Genomic DNA, 18,129 nt, shown 5'->3' with positions numbered 1-18,129 from the left:
GCCTCTGGCTTCATGTCCAATCAGCGCTAGAGGTGAGATGTACAGATATTTTGATAGCCAATCAAAATTCTACTTTCACCCTCGTGCCATTGGTCGTGTGATCAGATTAGTTCAGCCCACTAACATACGGATGCCACCGATAGACAAGAGGCACAAGGAGCGTTTTTATTTTATTTAAACATGATTACAATGATTACAAAGACATCTTACCTACGGTGTATCCAAACAACAGTAACATGTCTAACTGTGAATTGGACAGACATCATTTGGATCAAAAATAAGGTAGTTAGCTGTATAGTATAACTCGCTTTTAATGCTACAATATTGTATCTTGTTTGGTAACAAGTTAGCTAGATTTGACACACATTTAACACCACTGTCAGCACAAAGCTAGACAGCAGCATACCCAAAATATACACAAAAACGGGCGATGAAGGTGAATATTCAAGCAAGTCATTGCACATCATATGGTCATTTCATCAAAGAAAGCTTTGCTCATCATCTTGTCATTGCCAAAGGTTTCTCTACACTGGAGAGAGAAGGCCCAAGGAAGATCATGTGTTTGAAGCATTGGGAACAACAGATGAGCTGTCATCAGCAATAGGGTAATGTGATGTCCTTTCCTTCTATTGGGTATTATGCTTTGTGACATATTCAAGGTCTTGTGTTTTGCATCGACAAAGGTCATACTTCACAGATCAGCTGGACAAGGTCTGAGTTTGAACTTATTCAGTTAATTTTTGGAGAGTAATGATGAACATATGTTATATTTTACTCAGTGCTTACCTGCCTAACCCTACAGATTCAGTGTGTCTTACAAGATGTGGGATCCAACATTGCCACACCTCTGTCACCTGCAAGAGAAAGATAAGTAAATATATTTCTGCAAATCCTTTTGTAGAATCATTACACACAGCTCAGCCCAGCCAGTGGCATTCTCATTCTATTCATACTCTTATCTCACTCTATCCAACAGAGAAAAGCAAGTTCAGTTCCCAGCCAGTGGCAGACCTGGAAAGCTGTCTCGACCATTCACAGAGGAGCTGCCACCACTGACAAACTTTATATTACCTGTAAGCACCCACTCTGGATGAAACTTCTTTCATTTCTTTATTTTAATTTTTTATTTCACCTTTATTTTACCAGGTAGGCCAGTTGAGAACAAGTTCTCATTTACAACTGCGACCTGGCAAAGATAAAGCAAAGCAGTGCGACAAAAACAACACAGAGTTGCACATAAACAAACATACAGTCAATAACACAAAAAAGAAAAATTGAAAAATCTATGTACAGTGTGTGCAAATGTAGACGAGTAGGGAGGTAGGCAATAAATAGGCCATAGAGGTGAAAATAATTACAATTTAGCATTAATACTGGAGTGATAGATGTGCAGATGATGATGTGCAAGTAGAGATACTGGTGCAAGAGGGTAAGTAATAATATGGGGAGGAGGTAGTTGGGTGTACTATTTACAGATTGTCTGTGTACAGGTACAGTGATCGGTAAGCTGCTCTGACAGCTGATGCTTAAAATTAGAGAGGGAGATATAAGACTCCAGCTTCAGAGATTTTTGCAATTCGTTCCAGTCATTGGCAGCAGAGAACTGGAAGGAAAGGCAGCCAAAGGAAGTGTTGGCTTTGGGGATGACCATGCAATATATATGCTGGAGCGCGTGCTACTGGGTGTTGCTATGGTGACCAGTGAGCTGAGATAAGGCGGGGCTTTACCTAGCGAAGACTCATAGATGACCTGGAGCCAGTGGGTTTGGAGACGGATATGTAGTGAGGGCCAGCCAACGAGAGCATACAGGTCGCAGTGGTGGGTAGTATATTGGGCTTTGGTGACAAAACAGATGGCACTGTGATAGACTGCATCCAATTTGCTGAGTAGAGTGTTGGGGGCTATTTTGTAAATGACATCGCCGAAGTCAAGGATCGGTAGGATAGTCAGTTTTACGAGGGTATGTTTGGCGGCATGAGTGAAGGAGGCTTTGTTGCGAAATAGGAAGCCGATTCTAGATTTAATTTTGGATTAGAGATGCTTAATGTGAGTCTGGAAGGAGAGTTTACAGTCTAACCAGACACCTAGGTATTTGTAGTTGTCCACTTATTCTAGGTCAGAACCGTCCAGAGTAGTGATGCTAGTCGGGCAGGAGGGTGCGTGCAGCAATCGGTTGAAGAGCATGCACTTAGTTTTACTAGCATTTAAAAGCAGTTGGAGGCCACGAAGGAGTGTTGTATGGCGTTGAAGCTCGTTTGGAGGTCTGTTAGCAGTATCCTAAGATGGGCCAGATGTATACAGAATGGTGTCGTCTGCGTAGAGGTGGATCAGAGATTCAACAGCAGCAAGAGCGACATCATTGATATATACAGAGAAAAGAGTTGGCCCGAGAATTGAACATTTATAAGGTGATGTGGAAGTATTGATGATCGGTTTACAGGTTCAAATTCCAAATAGTCTTAGCGTACTTCCAGGTAACACATTTACATTTAACATTTAAGTCATTTAGCAGACGCTCTTATCCAGAGCGACTTACAAATTGGAAAGTTCATACATATTCATCCTGGTCCCCCCATGGGAATTGAACCCTGGTCCCCCGTGGGAATTGAACCCACAACCCTGGCGTTGCAAGCGCCATGCTCTACCGACTGAGCCACACGGGACCTACATCAGATGAGGTTTTGATATGTTAATCCATGTTTAAAGCACCTCAATACATGTATATTGACATTTACTATCCAATGATGCATTATTTATTAGGTCCCTTTGTTGGTGAATACATCTATGCATATTGGTTTAATGTGGTCTCTTAACTTGTCTGTCCGGTTACATAGTCTGTAGGAAAGAGCAGTGCAGCCCTCCACATAGCACGGACAGTGTGTCGCCGAGCAGAATGCAGGTCAATTTGAGCTAATCATATGGTTGTTCAGACCAACCACTGTAAAACAGTCATCCTGAACATTGTCCCAGAAACAGCCATATTAACTATAACACTGTCTTATTTGTTCAGTGTTTCCCCTATAGTGCGGTCAGGTGAGGCCGATCCTGATGTTGCCACAGTTTTGAACAGGTACAGTGCCTTGCAAAAGTATTCATCCCCCTTGGCATTTTTCCTATTTTGTTGCATTACAACCTGTAATTTAAAATTATTTTTATTTGGATTTCATGTAATGGACATACACAAAATAGTCAAAATTGGTTAAGTAAAATTTAAAAAAGAATTTGTTAAAAAAATTCTACAAAATAAAAATGGAAAAGTGGTGTGTGAATATGTATTCACCCCCTTTGCTATGAAGCCCCTAAATAAGATCTGGTGCAACCAATTACCTTCAATTACCTCCACATAATTAGTTAAATAAAGTCCAGCTGTGTACAATCTGTGTCACATGATCTGAGTGTACAAATATATATATATATACAGTTGAAGTCGGAAGTTTACATACACCTTAGCCAAATACATTTAAATTCAGTTTTTCACAATTCCTGACATTTAATCCAAGTGAAAATTCAGTTAGGATCACCACTTTATTTTAATTATGTGAAATGTCAGAATAATACTAGAGAGAATTATTTCTTTCAGCTTTTCTTTCATCACATTCCCAATGGGTCAGAAGTTTACATACACTCAATTAGTATTTGGTAGCATTTCCTTTAAATTGTTTAACTTGGGTCAAACGTTTCAGGCATCCTTCCACAAGCTTCCCACAATAAGTTGGGTGAATTTTGGCCCATTCCTCCTGACAGAGCTGGTGTAACTGAGTCAGGTTTGTAGGCCTCCTTTCCCGCACATGCTTTTTCAGTTCTGCCCACAAATGTTCTGTTGGATTAAGGTCAGGGCTTTGTGATGGCCACTCCAATACCTTGACTTTGTTGTCCTTAAGCCATGTTGCCACAACTTTGGAAGTATGCTTGGGGTCATTGTCCATTTGGAAGACTAATTTGCGACCAAGCTTTAACTTCCTGACTGATGTCTTGAGATGTTGCTTCAATATATCCACATAATTTTCCTGACTCATGATGCCATCCATCTATTTTGTGAAGTGCACCAGACCCTCCTTCAGCAAAGCACCCCAACGGGTGCTGCCACCCCCGTGCTTCACGGTTGGGATGGTGTTCTTCGGCTTGCAAGCGTCCCCATTTTTCCTCCAAACATAACGATGGTCGTTATGGCCAAACAAGTCTATTTTTGTTTCATCAGACCAGAGGAGATTTCTCAAAAAAGTACGATCTTTGTCCCCATGTGCAGTTGCAAACCGTAGTCTGGCTTTTTTTATGGTGGTTTTGGAGCAGTGGCTTCTTCCTTGCTGAGCAGCCTTTCAGGTTATGTCGATATAGGACTCGTTTTACTGTGGATATAGATACTTTAGTACCGGTTTCCCCCAGCATCTTCACAAGGTCCTTTGCTGTCGTTCTGGGATTGATTTGCACTTTTCGCACCAAAGTACATTAATCTCTAGGAGACAGAACACCACTCCTTCCTGAGCGGTATGACAGCTGCGTGGTCCCATGGTGTTTATACTTGCGTACTATTGTTTGTACAGATGAACGTGGTACCTTCAGGCGTTTGGAAATTGCTCCCAAGTATGAACCAGACTTGTGGAGATCTACCATTTTTTTCTGAGGTCTTGGCTGATTTCCCCATGATGTCAAGCAAAGAGGCACTGAGTTTGAAGGTAGGCCTTGAAATACATCCACAGGTACACCTCCAACTGACTCAAATTATGTCAATCAGAAGCTTCTAAAGCCATGACATTTTCTGGAATTTTCCAAGCTGTTTAAAGGCACAGTCAACTTAGCGTATGTAAACTTCTAACCCACTGGAATTGTGATACAGTGAAATAATCTGTCTGTATACAATTGTTGGAAATATTACTTGTGTCATGCACAAAGTAGATGTCCTAACCGACTTGCCAAAACTAGTTTGTTTACAATAAATTTGTGGAGTGGTTGAAACACTTAGGTTGGAGTAATTAAAACTAGTTTATGTAAACTTTCGACTTCAACTTTACCTGTTCTGAAAGGCCCCAGAGTCTGCAACACCACTAAGCAAGGGGCACCATGAAGACCAAGGAGCTCTCCAAACAGGTCAGGGACAAAGTTGTGGAGAAGTACAGATCAGGGTTGGGTTATAAAAAAATATCCCAAACTTTGAACATCCCACAGAGCACCATTAAATCCATTATTAAAAAATGGAAATAATATGGCACCACAACAAACCTGCCAAAAGGGCCACCCACCAAAACTCATGGACCAGGCAAGGGGGACATTAATCAGAGGCAACAGAGATCAAAGATAACCCTGAAGGAGCTGCATATGTCTTGGAATTGGAGTATCTGTCCATAGGGCCACTTTAAGCCGTACACTCCACAGAGCTGAGCTTTACGGAAGAGTGGCCAGATAAAAGCCATTGCCCAATAAAAATAATTAAGCAAACACGTTTGGTGTTCGCCAAAAGGCATGTTGGAGACTCCCCAAACATATGGAAGAAGGCACTCTGGTCAGATGAAACTAAAATGTTGCTTTTGGCCATCAAGGAAAATGCTATGTGTGGCACTAACCCGTCACCCCGAGAACACCATCCCCATTGTGGTGGCAGTATCATGCTGTGGGGATGTTTTTCCATCAGCAGGAACTGGAAAACTGGTCAGAATTGAAGGAATGAAGGATGGTGCTAAATAAAGGGAAAGTATTGAGGGAAACCTGTTTGTCTTCTAGAGATTTGAGACTGGGATGAAGGTTCACTTTCCAGCAGGACAATGATCCTAAGCATACTGCTAAAGCAACACTCGAGTGGTTTAAGGGGAAACATTTAAATGTGTTGGAATGGCCTAGTCAAAGCCCAGACCTCAAACGAGTTGAGAATCTGTGGTATGACTTAAAGATTGCTGTACACCAGCAGAACCCATCCAACTTGAAGGAGCTGGAGCAGTTTTGCCTTGAAGAATGGGCAAAAATCCCAGTGGCTAGATGTGCCAAGCTTATAGAGACCTACACCAAGAGACTTGCAGCTGTAATTACTGCAAAAGGTGGCTCTACAAAGTGTTGACTTTGAGGCGGTGAATAGTTATGCACGCTCAAGTTTAATTTGTCATGTTTGTTTCACAATAAAACATATTCAAAGTGGTAGGCATGTTGTGTAAATCAAATGATAAACCCCCTCCCAAAAATTTATTTAATTCCAGGTTGTAAGGCAACAAAATAGGAAAAATGCCAAGGGGTTGAATACTTTCGCAAGCCACTATGTTCCTGGTATGCACATTTTAGAATGTGGTGCGCTCTAGCTGAGGAACATTCACCTCACGTTTTCCCACAGATTGAATGACTACCTGTTTACAGTGGCCAGGTACACAGCCATGAAATAAGGTGAGGAGAAACTCTACAAAAGACCTGAGTGACAAATCTACACATGAATGAACAGACTGGGGAACTTTGAAACAACATTTATTCTGTTTAAGGGTTGAATTCATCATTGGCATATGTAAAAGACAGATTGATGGTCTAAGCTTGAATATCTCGTAATGGAACTGCCCCTAAATTTCAAATAAAGACTAGAATCCAAGTTCGACTTTGCTGGAGGCTAAACCTTAACATACTGAGTGGCACGTTGCTTTTAATGAAATGTGGAAACTGCTACAACAATAACCTGTGACAGTAGGATAATACCGAATAAAGAATTCGAATTTTGTAATGAAGTGAGCAAGTTATAATCCTGTGTTGGAAGCACACAATGTACATTGTTGTATTTAAATGTCACAGGTTGGGTCACAAGAAGCTTCTTTATAAAGTATTTCAGAGAGCACTGGATGAATAGCTTAAAATGTCCCATAGATACAATATTTATACTGATGGGCTATCATGCCATGCTGCAGTAAATAAACTTGCTGATCATAGTCACTGCATTAGCATCATGTTCTACATCAAATGTAAAGTGCTGAATATATTGTCATATTGGAGAACTATCACAACCGGTCCTCAGAATGTACTGTAGGTCCAGATATCCTCTTTTCACACTGGGCTTTACAGCATGGTTTCAACAGCTTTGGTGGATGTGTAATCAAGCCAGTACAGTAGAGCTCAGCCCGGCTCAGTGTTGTAAAAAGGTCTCCATCTTCCAACTCGCACACAGTCACAGTATCTGGCACCAGCCCTGGCTCTTCTGGGAAAGGCTACTTGCCCAGGTCATAAGTGACAGATTGCGTTCCTCATATGGTGGGTAGCGCAGGTAGGTGACACACTCGATGCAAGTGTTTCTGAGCAGGCATGATTTCCGGTGTGAGAAGGTGTCAAAGCTGTAGCGCCCATGGTAGGAACCCATCCCACTGGCACCTGTCAAGTAGAGTTAACCAAATATGGGAGGGTTAATATAATATATTTATTCATTCACTATGGTGCTGCCTTTTCAGACCTTATTATGGAATCTTTTTTTTTTTTTAAGGGAGATGCTGTTCGACACAAACCGGTGCGCCAGGCAACTACTGTACCACCATACCGTTACATTTTTTGTCTTGCCCCTTCACCCTCTGAATTGCACACAATCCTATTACCAAGGCTTAAAAATCCTTCTTTAACCTGTCCCCTCCATCCACACTGATTTAAGTGAATTTAACAAGTGACATCAATAACGGATCTTAGCTTTCACCTGTCAATAGCATGTTTGTTTTTAATACTTTGTTCAATAAGAACAGATTTCTACTGCAAAACATTTTATTACAGCATGTCCTACTGAACATGACCCAGGTCTCTGTACTGAGAAGGGTTGAAGACCTGAGGCAGTAATCTGACCCAGGCAGACCGTTCTCAAACCTACCTACTCCCCCAAAAGGCAGGACCACCATTAGGCTCTGCAGGACACTGTCATTGGAGCAGAAGCTCCCACTTGAGGTCTCACTCATTAGCCTTGAGATTACCTGCACGGGAAGCAGAAAGAGGCATGACAGCCAGCATATATTGTATGTGTACACATTAATTGTGTGTGTAAGCTTGTGCCAGTCACCTTGCTGTTGCTAGAGTAAGCGTACACACAGAGAGGCTTCTCTCGACGACTGATGAAGGAGATTGCCTCATCTATGCTGTTGACGGTCAGAATGGGCAGAACGGGGCCGAAAACCTCCTGCTGCATGATAGGGTCCGAGTCGATCACATCGCACAGAATGGTTGGTGCTTCACACAAACAAATATATAAACAAAAGTCATTATATACAAATACTGTGGTGTAGTACACAGACTGTAAATCAGGTGCATATACATGTAGGAATAGTTTCCTGGACACCAATTAAGCCTAATCCCGAACTGAAGAGCACTTTCAATGGAGATTCTCTGTTGAGCATGCTATTTGCGCAGGACTAGGCTTAATCTTCGTCAAGGAAACCAGGCCTTAGAATCTCTTCAAAACTTCCTTCCTCATTCATTTACCAATGTATTTATCTGCTTCATTCACTTGGCCTCCTACAGCCACCTTGCCAGACTTCCGCAGCGGGTCCGTGGTGCGGTGTAAGTTCTCCAGGTTCACAATGCGGCCAAAGCTCCTTGACTCCTGGGGGTCTGAACCATAGAACTGCAGGAGGCAGCAGCGCAAGGCCTGGAGCAGCTGTGTTTTGACCTCGGCATGGCACAGGACGTAGTCGGGTGCTACCATACTCTGCCCAGCATTATGGAAGCGCGCCCAGGTGATGCGTCGTGCCGTGGTGGTGATGTCACACTGCTGGTCCACGTAGCAGGGGTTCTTACCACCGCTCAAGACCAGGGTGACGGGTGTGAGGGTGCGGGCTGCTGCCTGTGCCACTCTGCCCCCATCCCCACGGTTTCCTAGGGGAACCATTATTACCTCATACACAGAGCACACATGACTTCTGATACAACAAAGATTAGGGCGCAAAATTCAGATAAGGCAATGGTGACATTTTAAATCAGAACCTTTTTTACCTGTGAAGAAGACATGATCAAATTTGAGGTCCACTATTTCAGTCAGGTCATTCACCCCTGCAAGGGTCACATGGTAACACTCCTTTGAAAAGAGCAGGAATGTTTGTAGGTTAAAAGGTATACTCACTTATATGACAAGTCACCAAAACAGCCACCTGTGTAACATTGAATTCAACTCACATTGTCCAGGTATGACGGTATGAGATGGTGTAGCAGCTCCGATGTGTGAGAACTACATTCTGAGGGGTTGAGGATCACACAGTTCCCTAAAGAACAAACAGATACAACAGTACAACAATTGGCAAGCAACTTTCAGTATTGAATGCAAATGGATGAGCATTGTGTTTGAGTGTGTGACACTTAAATGCCCTAAAGCCTATAGTGACAGTGTATTGTTACCTGCGGCAATGGCCCCAACCAGGGGTACCAGACAGAGCTGAACAGGGCTACACCAGGCCCCCACAATCAGCACCACCCCCAGTGGCTCAAACACCACCAGGCACTCATCCAATGTGGTGGTCTGCACCAATCAGAAGAAGGCAGAGGGGAGGAGCTCACATTACCCAGCCAATGGAAAACTCATGAGTCACAGATACTACATGCATAGTCACTGTTTGGCATGACAATTCCATAAGAAGTTGGAAATAGAGCAAAAACAGACTGGCACCCAGACTATTCTAAGCTGTTTTGACAAGTTCAGCACAATATATTGCTTTGTAGCTGAGAGACAGCCCGTTCTCTCAAAGACAATTTAACTAATTGATGATCCAACAATCATATTTTAAGTGGCTTTAAAACTTGTGTATTCCTACAAAGTCCAACTAACCCACCCTCATACATAGCAAAAGGTTATGCAACAGAAAACAAAAAACTGTGTTGTTACTGGACAAATTCAGGTAGTAGTACCTCCCCGTTTCACTCCATTTCAAAATGTTTCTCCCAACTGAACACGACCCAGTATTCAGAAAACACACACAGGGCACCCTGCAACAGTCTTACCAGGTTCCTCTCCACCTGTTGCGGCTCCATCCACTTCTTGAGGTTGTTGATGGCATGAAGAGCCTCGTTCTTCACCAGTATCAGTTCAGAAACTACCGTCTCAAACCGCGGCTGGCAAAACACCACAAACGCTCAAGTCTCGGACAGAACATTTGAAATAAGGCCTTGATGGTAGCCGGTTTGTTTACACTACTGATTACCTTGAAGATAAACATTATAAAATGCCAGACTGATTTATTGGGGAACCAATGTGTGCCTTCAGGAATGTGGATTCCCTAATAAAATCACTGGGAGTAATAAAGGTGATATACACACACGTGTCAACAGCTTTAGAACACCTACTCAGGGGTTTTTATTTTTACTCTTTTCTACATTGTAGAATAATAGTGAAGACATCAAAACTATGAAATAACGCATGGAATCATGTAGTAACTAAAAAAGAACAGCTCAAATAAGCAAAGACAAAAACGACAGTCCATCATTACTTTAAGTCAGTAAATACGAAAAATTTGAAGAATTTTCAGTCACAAAAACCATCAAGCGTTATGAAACTGGCTCTCATGATGACTGCCACAGGAATGGAAGACCCAGAGTTCATTAGAGTTACCAGCCTCAGACATTTCAGCCCAAATAAATGCTTCAGAGTTCAAGTAACAGCCACATCTCAAATTCAACTGTTCAGAATCAGGCCTTCATGGTCAAATTGCTGCAAAGAATCCACTACTAAAGGACACCAATAAGAAGAAGAGACTTGCTTGGGCCAAGAAACACAAGCAATGGACATTAGACCGGTGGAAATCGGTCCTTTGGTCTGATGAGTCCAAATTGGAGATTTTTGGTTCCACCCGCCGTGTCTTTGTGAGACGCAGAGTAGGTGAATGGATTATCTCTGCGTGTGTGGTTCCCACCGTGAAGCATGGAGGAAAAGGTGTGATGGTGTGGGGATGCTTTGCTGGTGACACAGTCAGTGATATATTTAGAATTCAAGGCCCACTTAACCAGCATGGCTACCACAGCATTCTGCAGCGGTACGCCATCCCATCTGGGTTGGGCTTAGTGGGACTATCGTTGGTTTTTCAACAGGACAATGACCCAACACACCTCCAGGCTGTGTAAGGGCTATTTTAACAAGAAGGAGAGTGATGGAGTGCTGCATCAGATGACCTGGCCTCCACAATCCCCCGACCGCAACCCAATTGAGATGGTTTGGGATGAGTCGGACAGGCAGAGTGAAGGAAAAGCAGCCAACAAGCACTCAGCATATGTGGGAAGTCCTTCAAGACTGTTGGAAAAGCATTCCAGGTTAAGCTGGTTGAGAGAATGCCAAGTGTGCAAAGCTGTCATCAAGGAAAAGGCTATTTGAAGAAACTCAAATATAAAATATATTTAGATTTGTTTGACATTTTTTTGGTTACTACAAGATTCCATGTGTGTTATTTCATAGTTTTGATGTCTTCACTATTATTCTAATCGTAAAAATAAAAACCCTTGAACGAGTAGGTGTTCTAAAACTTTTGACCGGTAGTGTATATACACACACATATACATTATATAGAACAAAATGCAACAATTTCAAAGATTTTACTGAGTTACAGTTCATATGAGGGAAATCAGACAATTGAAATAAATTCATTACACCCTAATCTATGGATTTCACATGACTCGGAATACAGACATGTATTTGTTAGTCACAGATACCTTAAAACAGGTATTCCCAGGGGTATGCGCAATGCCGTCGGGGGTACGCCAAATAAAAATGTATTTTTCTTCACATTTTCACAGTCCATTTATATTTTCCAACGGGCTATACATTTGGGTGAGTTTCTCCCCCCCCCTCACCTGATTAGCCTAGTTTCACTGCCAAAAATAAAATTAAACCATCTAGTGATCAGCGAAATAACAACAATGTAAAATACAGGTAGCCCAGCTAGCATGGACACTGACAGTTGGGAATCTGATGCAGCCAAAGAGAATTAAGACAACTTTTGAGTAGTAAGACGTGCATAAATGCAACTAATTAATAAGAAGGGGCTAGAAGGGTCTTATATGGTGGTGAGCTACCGAGTGGCTAGGACAGGCAAGCCCCATACTATTGTGGAGTGCTTAATTCTTCCTTCTGCCGCAAATATGGCAGGGACAATGCTGGGGGAAAAGACAAAAAAAAAATGGGTACACTGCAGCATCCACCAAGAGGCTCTTGCTGCCAAGGGAATGCCTGACCGCTTGAAAGACGTTTTGGACACTACAGTGAAAATAGTTAACTTGTTAAAGGCAAGGCCCCTGAACGCGTGTGTATTTTCTGCACTATGCAATGATATGGGCAGCGACCATGTAACACTTTTACAACATACAGTAGTGTGCTGGTTATCAAGGGGCAAAGTATTGACATGTTTTTTTTTTATTTAAATGAGCTTAAAGTTCTTTTTACTAATCATTATTTTCTCGTCTGACCACTTGCATGATGACGAGTTTCTCACACGACTGGTCTCTGGGTGATGTTTTTTCTCGCCTGAATGATCTGAATCTAGGATTACAGGGACTCTCCGCAACTATATTCAATGTGCGGGACTAAATTGAGGCTATGATTAAGAAGTTTGAGTTCTTCTCTGTCTGCATTAACAAGGACAACACACAGGTCTTTCCATCATTGTATGATTTTGTGTGTGCAAACGAGTGAGTTTGATGCGCAATTACGCAGGTACTTTCCCAAAACAGATGACACAAACAACTGGAATCGTTATCCCTTTCATGCCCTGCCTCCAGCCCACTTACCGATATCTGAACAAGAGAGCCTCATCGAAATTGCATCAAGCGGTTCTGTGAAAATGTAATTTAATCAGAAGCCACTGCCAGATTTCTGGATTGGACTGCGGTCAGAGTATCCTGCCTTGGCAAGTCACACTGTTAAGACACTGATGCCCTTTACAACCAAGTACCTATGTGATAGTGGATTCTCGGCCCTCACTAGCATGAAAACTAAATACAGGCACAGACTGTGTGTGGGAAATTATTTAAGACTGAGACTCTCTCCAATACAACCCAACATTGCAGAGTTATGTGCATCCTTTCAAGCACACCCTTCTCATTAACCTGTGGTGAGCTATTCACAATTTGATGAACAAATAAAGGTTTTATATGTAAGATGGTTAAATAAAAGAGCAAAATGTATTATTATGTGTGTCCTCGTCCTATAAGAGCTCTTTGTCACTTCCCACGAGCAGGGTTGTGACAAACTCACACTCATTCTTATGTTTAATAAATGTATAGTATAGTGTGTGTGGCAGGCTTACAATGATGGCAAAAAAACTATATTTGACAGTGCGCTGACCCTGGTGCTAGAGGGGGTACGAAGCTGGAGGTTGAATGTTTGAAGGGGTACGGGACTATAAAAAGTAGGAACCACTGCCTTAGAAGAAATGGTCTCACAGGGGGCCTCAGGATCTAGTCATGTTATTTCTGTGCATTCAAATTGCCATCGATGAAATGCTATTGTGTCCTTTGTCTGTAGCTTATGCCTGCCCATACCATAACCCCATCGCCACCATGGGGCACTACGTTCACAACCGTGACATCAGATAACCGCTCGCCCACATGACACCATACATGTGGTCTGCAGTTGTGAGGCCGGTTGGACGTACTGCCAAATTCTCTAAAACGATGTTGGAGGCGACTTATGGTAATGAAATAAACATAAAATTATCTGGCAACAGCTCTGGTGGAAATTCCTGCAGTCAACATGCCAATTGCACGCTCCCTCAAAAACATCTGTAGCATTGTGTTGTGTGGCAAAACTGGACATTTTAGAGTGACCTTTTACTGTCCCCAGCACAAGGTGCCCCTGTGTAATGATCATGCTGTCTAATCAGATCCTTGATATGCCACACCTGTCAAGTGGATGGATTGTCGTGGAAAGAAGAAATGCTCACTAACAGAGATGTAAACAAATGTTTGAAAACATTTGAGAGAAAGAAGCTTTTCTGGGACCTTTTATTTCAGCTCATGTAAAGTGTTGGTCCCATGTTTCATGTTGCATTTATATTTTTGTTCAGTGTATATAAACCTGTTTTTACTTTGTCATTATGGGGTATTGTGTGTAGATTGAGAGAGAAAAACGATTTAGTTAATTTTAGAATAAGGCTGTAACGTAACAAAATGTGGAAAAAGTGAAGAGGTATGAATACTTTCCGAATACGCTGTATATTGTTATTATGTACTGGTCTGCATCTTGTCAACCTCTTCAGCTCCTACTAAACTATGGAGAAATTATTAGATTAAATTAAATTATTATTATTCTCCATCTGGAGTATAACCTCTGTACACCCACCTTATGGAGGTCCCTCCCAAGTGCATCCACAAAGTCACACTCGTGTTCCACCAACATGCGCACTAGGGCTTCCAGTTGGACCTGTCTGAAGCTCTCGTCAAATGCGCGGCCAGCTTGGAAGGCAGCTCTGGCCCTTTTCAGCAGCTCCATACACTCTAAAAGACGGGTCTTCATGCAGGGCTCCTCCAGCCTGTTCCTGAAACACATGTCAGACAAAAGCCAGTGTATTCCTATGTGTAAAGGAAACAAGTATTGTAGTTAGTATTCTAGATCAAATCATATTCAGTACACCTTCTGCAGGGAAGGCTTTCCACGAGATGTTGGAACATTGCTTCCATTCAGCCACAAGAGCATTAGTGAGATTGGGCACTGATGTTGGGCGATAAGGCCTGGCTCGCAGTCGCCGTTCCAATTCCTCCCAAAGGTGTTACATGGAGTTGAGGCCAGGGCTCTGTGCAGGCCAGTCAAGTTCTTCCACACAGATCTCGACAAGACTATTATTCCTCCACCAATCTTTACAATTGGCACTTTGCATTGGGGCAGGTAATGTTCTCCTGGCATCCAAACACAGATTTGTCCGTTGGACTGCCAGATGGTGAAGCGTGATTCACTCCAGAGAACGCGTTTCCACTGCTCCAGAGTCCAATAGCGGGGAGCTTTGCTTGGCAGTGCGCAAGGTGATCTTAGGCTTGTGTGCAGCTGCTCGGCCACGGAAACCCAGTTCATGAAGCTCCCAACGAACAGTTCTTGTGCCGATGTTGCTTCGAGCAGCAGTTTGGAACTCGGTAGTGAGTGTTGCAACCGAGGACAGATGATTTGTATGCGCTATGCGATTCGGCACTCGGCGGTTCCATACTTTGAGCTTGTGTGGTCTACCACTTCGCGGCTGAGCCATTGTTCCTCCTAGACATTTCCACTTCACAATAACAGCACTTACAGTTGACCAGGGCAGCTCTTGCAGGACAGAAATTTCACCAACTGACTTGTTGAACAGGTGGCATCCGATGACAGTGCCACGTTGAAAGTCACTGAGCTCTACAGTAAGGCCATTCTACTTCCAATATTTGTCTATTGAGATTGCATGGCTTTGTGCTCGGTTTCATACGGGGCGGCAGGTAGCCTAGTGGTTAGAGTGTTAGACTAGTAACCGAAAGGTTGCAAGATCGTATCCCCGAGGTGACAAGGTAAAAATATGTTGTTCTGCCCCTGAACAAGGCAGTTAACCCACTGTTCCTAGGCAGTCATTGAAAATAAGAATTTGTTCTTAACTGACTTGTCTAGTTAAATAAAGTTTAAAAAAATAAAAAATAAAAATTACCTGTCAGTGACTAATTTGAAGGGGTGTCCACATACGTTTGGCCATGTAGTGTATAAGCCTGGTGAAAAGTGTGTGCCAAACAGATTACAGCCCCTCATGGGCAGTATCCATATTTTTAAAACCCCAGTTGCCTGGAAACCTGTTGAATTGCATTTAACTCTACATCGGGCAGAAATTAGTTTTTGAATCAGGAATGTTTCCTCTCATGACCGCAACAAGTCAGAATGGTGAATAAAATCATATTTTAAAATGTACTTTACCGGTTGTCCTTGCAGTTGGTCCTTTGGGCGGTAGGAATGTGAGACAATATATCCACAGGAAGGTTTTCAAAGCGCTTGTAGAGCGTTTCGATCACCTGAAGCATGCGATACAAATACATGCTGGAGAAGGATGGATACTTACTGGAGAGGCATGCATACTTGCCAAGCTGGTGCACATGTTCATGTTTACATGCTTCTGTGCTTCAGGTGATAGAAATCCAAATGCACCATCAGCATGTAACTATACTTTTCTGCCACCAAAAGGACCAACCACATAGACAACCAGTAAAGTACATTTAAATATACTTTTATAACATTCTGGCTTGTATAGGTGGTGAGAGAAACATTTCCTGACTCAAACACTCATTTCTGCCCACATAGACGTCGGGTTTCCAGGCAACCAATCAGACAACGCAAAAGAGAATCAATCAAAGAAATGAGTAATGAAGTTGTTCAAACCTGTCACATGAAGATAAGTAATATTGATCTCAAATATGAACAAAGTTTAACAATATACATTAAGTTTGAGCAACAAACGTAAATTAATAAAACATTAATGCGTATTACTACCAAAGTGATTCAAGTGAATTTAGACAGCGATTTGGGATGCGTCTGACTAGTTTTAATCGGCTCCGGAGTGGCACAGCGGTGTAAGGCACTGCATCTCAGTGCTAGAGGCGTCACTACAGACCCTGGTTCGATTCCAGGATGTATCACAACCGACCGTGATTGGGAGTCCCATAGGGCGGCGTACAATTGGCCCAGTGTCGTCTGGGTTAGGCCCGGGTATGCCTTCATTGTAAATAAGAATGTGTTCTTAACTGGCTTGCCTAGTTAAATAAAAATACAATAATAATAAGATTAATAATAACAATGTAGGCAATTTACCTCCGCAATGCTTTGAACCAGAACGTTGGAGTACGCGCGTTGGAGGTTTGAGATGCAATGATCATTAAACTACTTTTTGAAGTGTATAAAGAGGACGCATTGAAATTCAGGCTCACCTGACCCAAACTTGAGTCGTCTGACATACGTCTTCGGGCGTGCGCAGTAGCCTATAACGGAGGGTTAGTGCTATCTGGATTCATTGGGATGTCCCCCACCCTAAACCATAACCATGGTTACAAAATTCCGCTAATTTCAATATATTCCCTGAATTTCCCGAAATAAACACGAAATCTGGAATTCTTCAACCAGGTTAACCATTTTAAATTTCAACGGGGTAGGGACGTCCCAAGGACCATTCAGGGAGTTTGGTCCTTTGGGCGGTAGGAATGTGAGACAATATATCCACAGGAAAGTATAATTATTCTTTTTTCAAAGCGCTGGTAGAGCGTTTAGATTTATATCACCTGAAGCATGCGATACAAATACATGTGCAGAACCGTGCAAATTTGCCAAACTGACGCACATGGTTATGTGCATGCTTCAGGTGATCGAAATCTGAATGCACTACCAACATGTAATTATACTTCCCTGTGGATATATTGTCTCACATAACCGGTAAAGTACTTTTATAACATGCTGGCTTGTAAAGGGGGCGAGATGAACAGTTCCTGATTCAAACACTAATTTCTGCCGTCGGGTTTCCAGGCAACCAATCAGACAAGGCAAAAGATAATCAAAGAAAAGCGATGAAGAAATGAAGTTGTTCAAACCTGTCACATAAACTTTCTGAAAGATAAGTAATATTGATCTCAAAGATGAACAAAGTTTAACAATATACATTAAGTTCGAGCAACAAAAGTAAATCAATAAAACAATGCGTGTTACTACCAAAGTGATTCAAGTGAATTTAGACAGCGATCTGGGATGAGTCTGACTAGTTTTAATGTAGCCAATTTACCTCCGCAATGCTTTGAACCAGCGCGTTGGAGTACTCATGGTTTTAGATATGCAATGAACGTTAAAAACTACTTTTTTAAAAGTGTATAAAGAGGACGCATTGAAATTCATGCTCACCTGACCCAAACTTGAGTCGACTGACATACGTCGCTATAGCCTAGTAAGGGAGGGTTAGTGCTATCTGGAATCATTGGGATGTCCCCCACCCTAAACCATAGTTACAAAATTCCGCTAATTTCAATATAGTACCTGGAGTATTCCCGGAATCCGGAGGGAATAAGCAGGAAATCTGGAATCCTCCAACCAGGTTAACTATTTTAAATTTCAACGGGGTAGGGACGTCCCAAGGATCCCAGATAGCAAGGAAACGATCTGGACTTTGCAGATAGAAATTTAATAAATAGAGAACTGACACACGAATCCATGACATAACCTGTTCTACACAGCTGCTATTTCATTAT

At 42.3% G+C, this 18,129-nt stretch overlaps 1 protein-coding gene and 1 long non-coding RNA gene across 5 annotated transcripts; one reads left to right on the top strand and one right to left on the bottom strand.

The window, feature by feature from the left end:
• The first annotated feature begins 140 nt into the window (after positions 1–140).
• Positions 141–13,092, top strand: LOC129853186 (uncharacterized). Of its 4 annotated transcripts, none has more exons than XR_008759094.1 (5): positions 141–436; positions 519–605; positions 803–871; positions 977–3,070; positions 6,314–13,092. It is a non-coding gene; the product is annotated as an uncharacterized LOC129853186 (long non-coding RNA). The 4 variants fall into 4 exon arrangements; XR_008759096.1 differs by having other exon boundaries at positions 803–1,073; positions 3,011–3,070; XR_008759095.1 differs by having other exon boundaries at positions 141–282; positions 803–3,070.
• Positions 6,426–18,118, bottom strand: aldh3b2 (aldehyde dehydrogenase 3 family, member B2). The gene is made up of 10 exons (XM_055918938.1): positions 17,786–18,118; positions 14,246–14,441; positions 9,922–10,032; positions 9,322–9,442; positions 9,103–9,188; positions 8,923–9,004; positions 8,413–8,805; positions 7,994–8,160; positions 7,808–7,907; positions 6,426–7,326 (listed from the first exon to the last, which is right to left on the bottom strand). The coding sequence occupies exons 1-10, from the start codon at positions 17,857–17,859 to the stop codon at positions 7,127–7,129; spliced, it is 1,530 nt and encodes a 509-aa protein (XP_055774913.1). The 5' UTR covers positions 17,860–18,118; the 3' UTR covers positions 6,426–7,126.
• Between the last annotated feature and the right edge of the window lie 11 nt (positions 18,119–18,129).

This window comes from Salvelinus fontinalis, chromosome 4 (genome assembly GCF_029448725.1).
Source record: "Salvelinus fontinalis isolate EN_2023a chromosome 4, ASM2944872v1, whole genome shotgun sequence".
Lineage (NCBI taxonomy): Eukaryota > Metazoa > Chordata > Actinopteri > Salmoniformes > Salmonidae > Salvelinus > Salvelinus fontinalis.
Note: the sequence above shows the minus strand (reverse complement) of the source record. Positions and strands in the feature narration are given on the sequence as shown.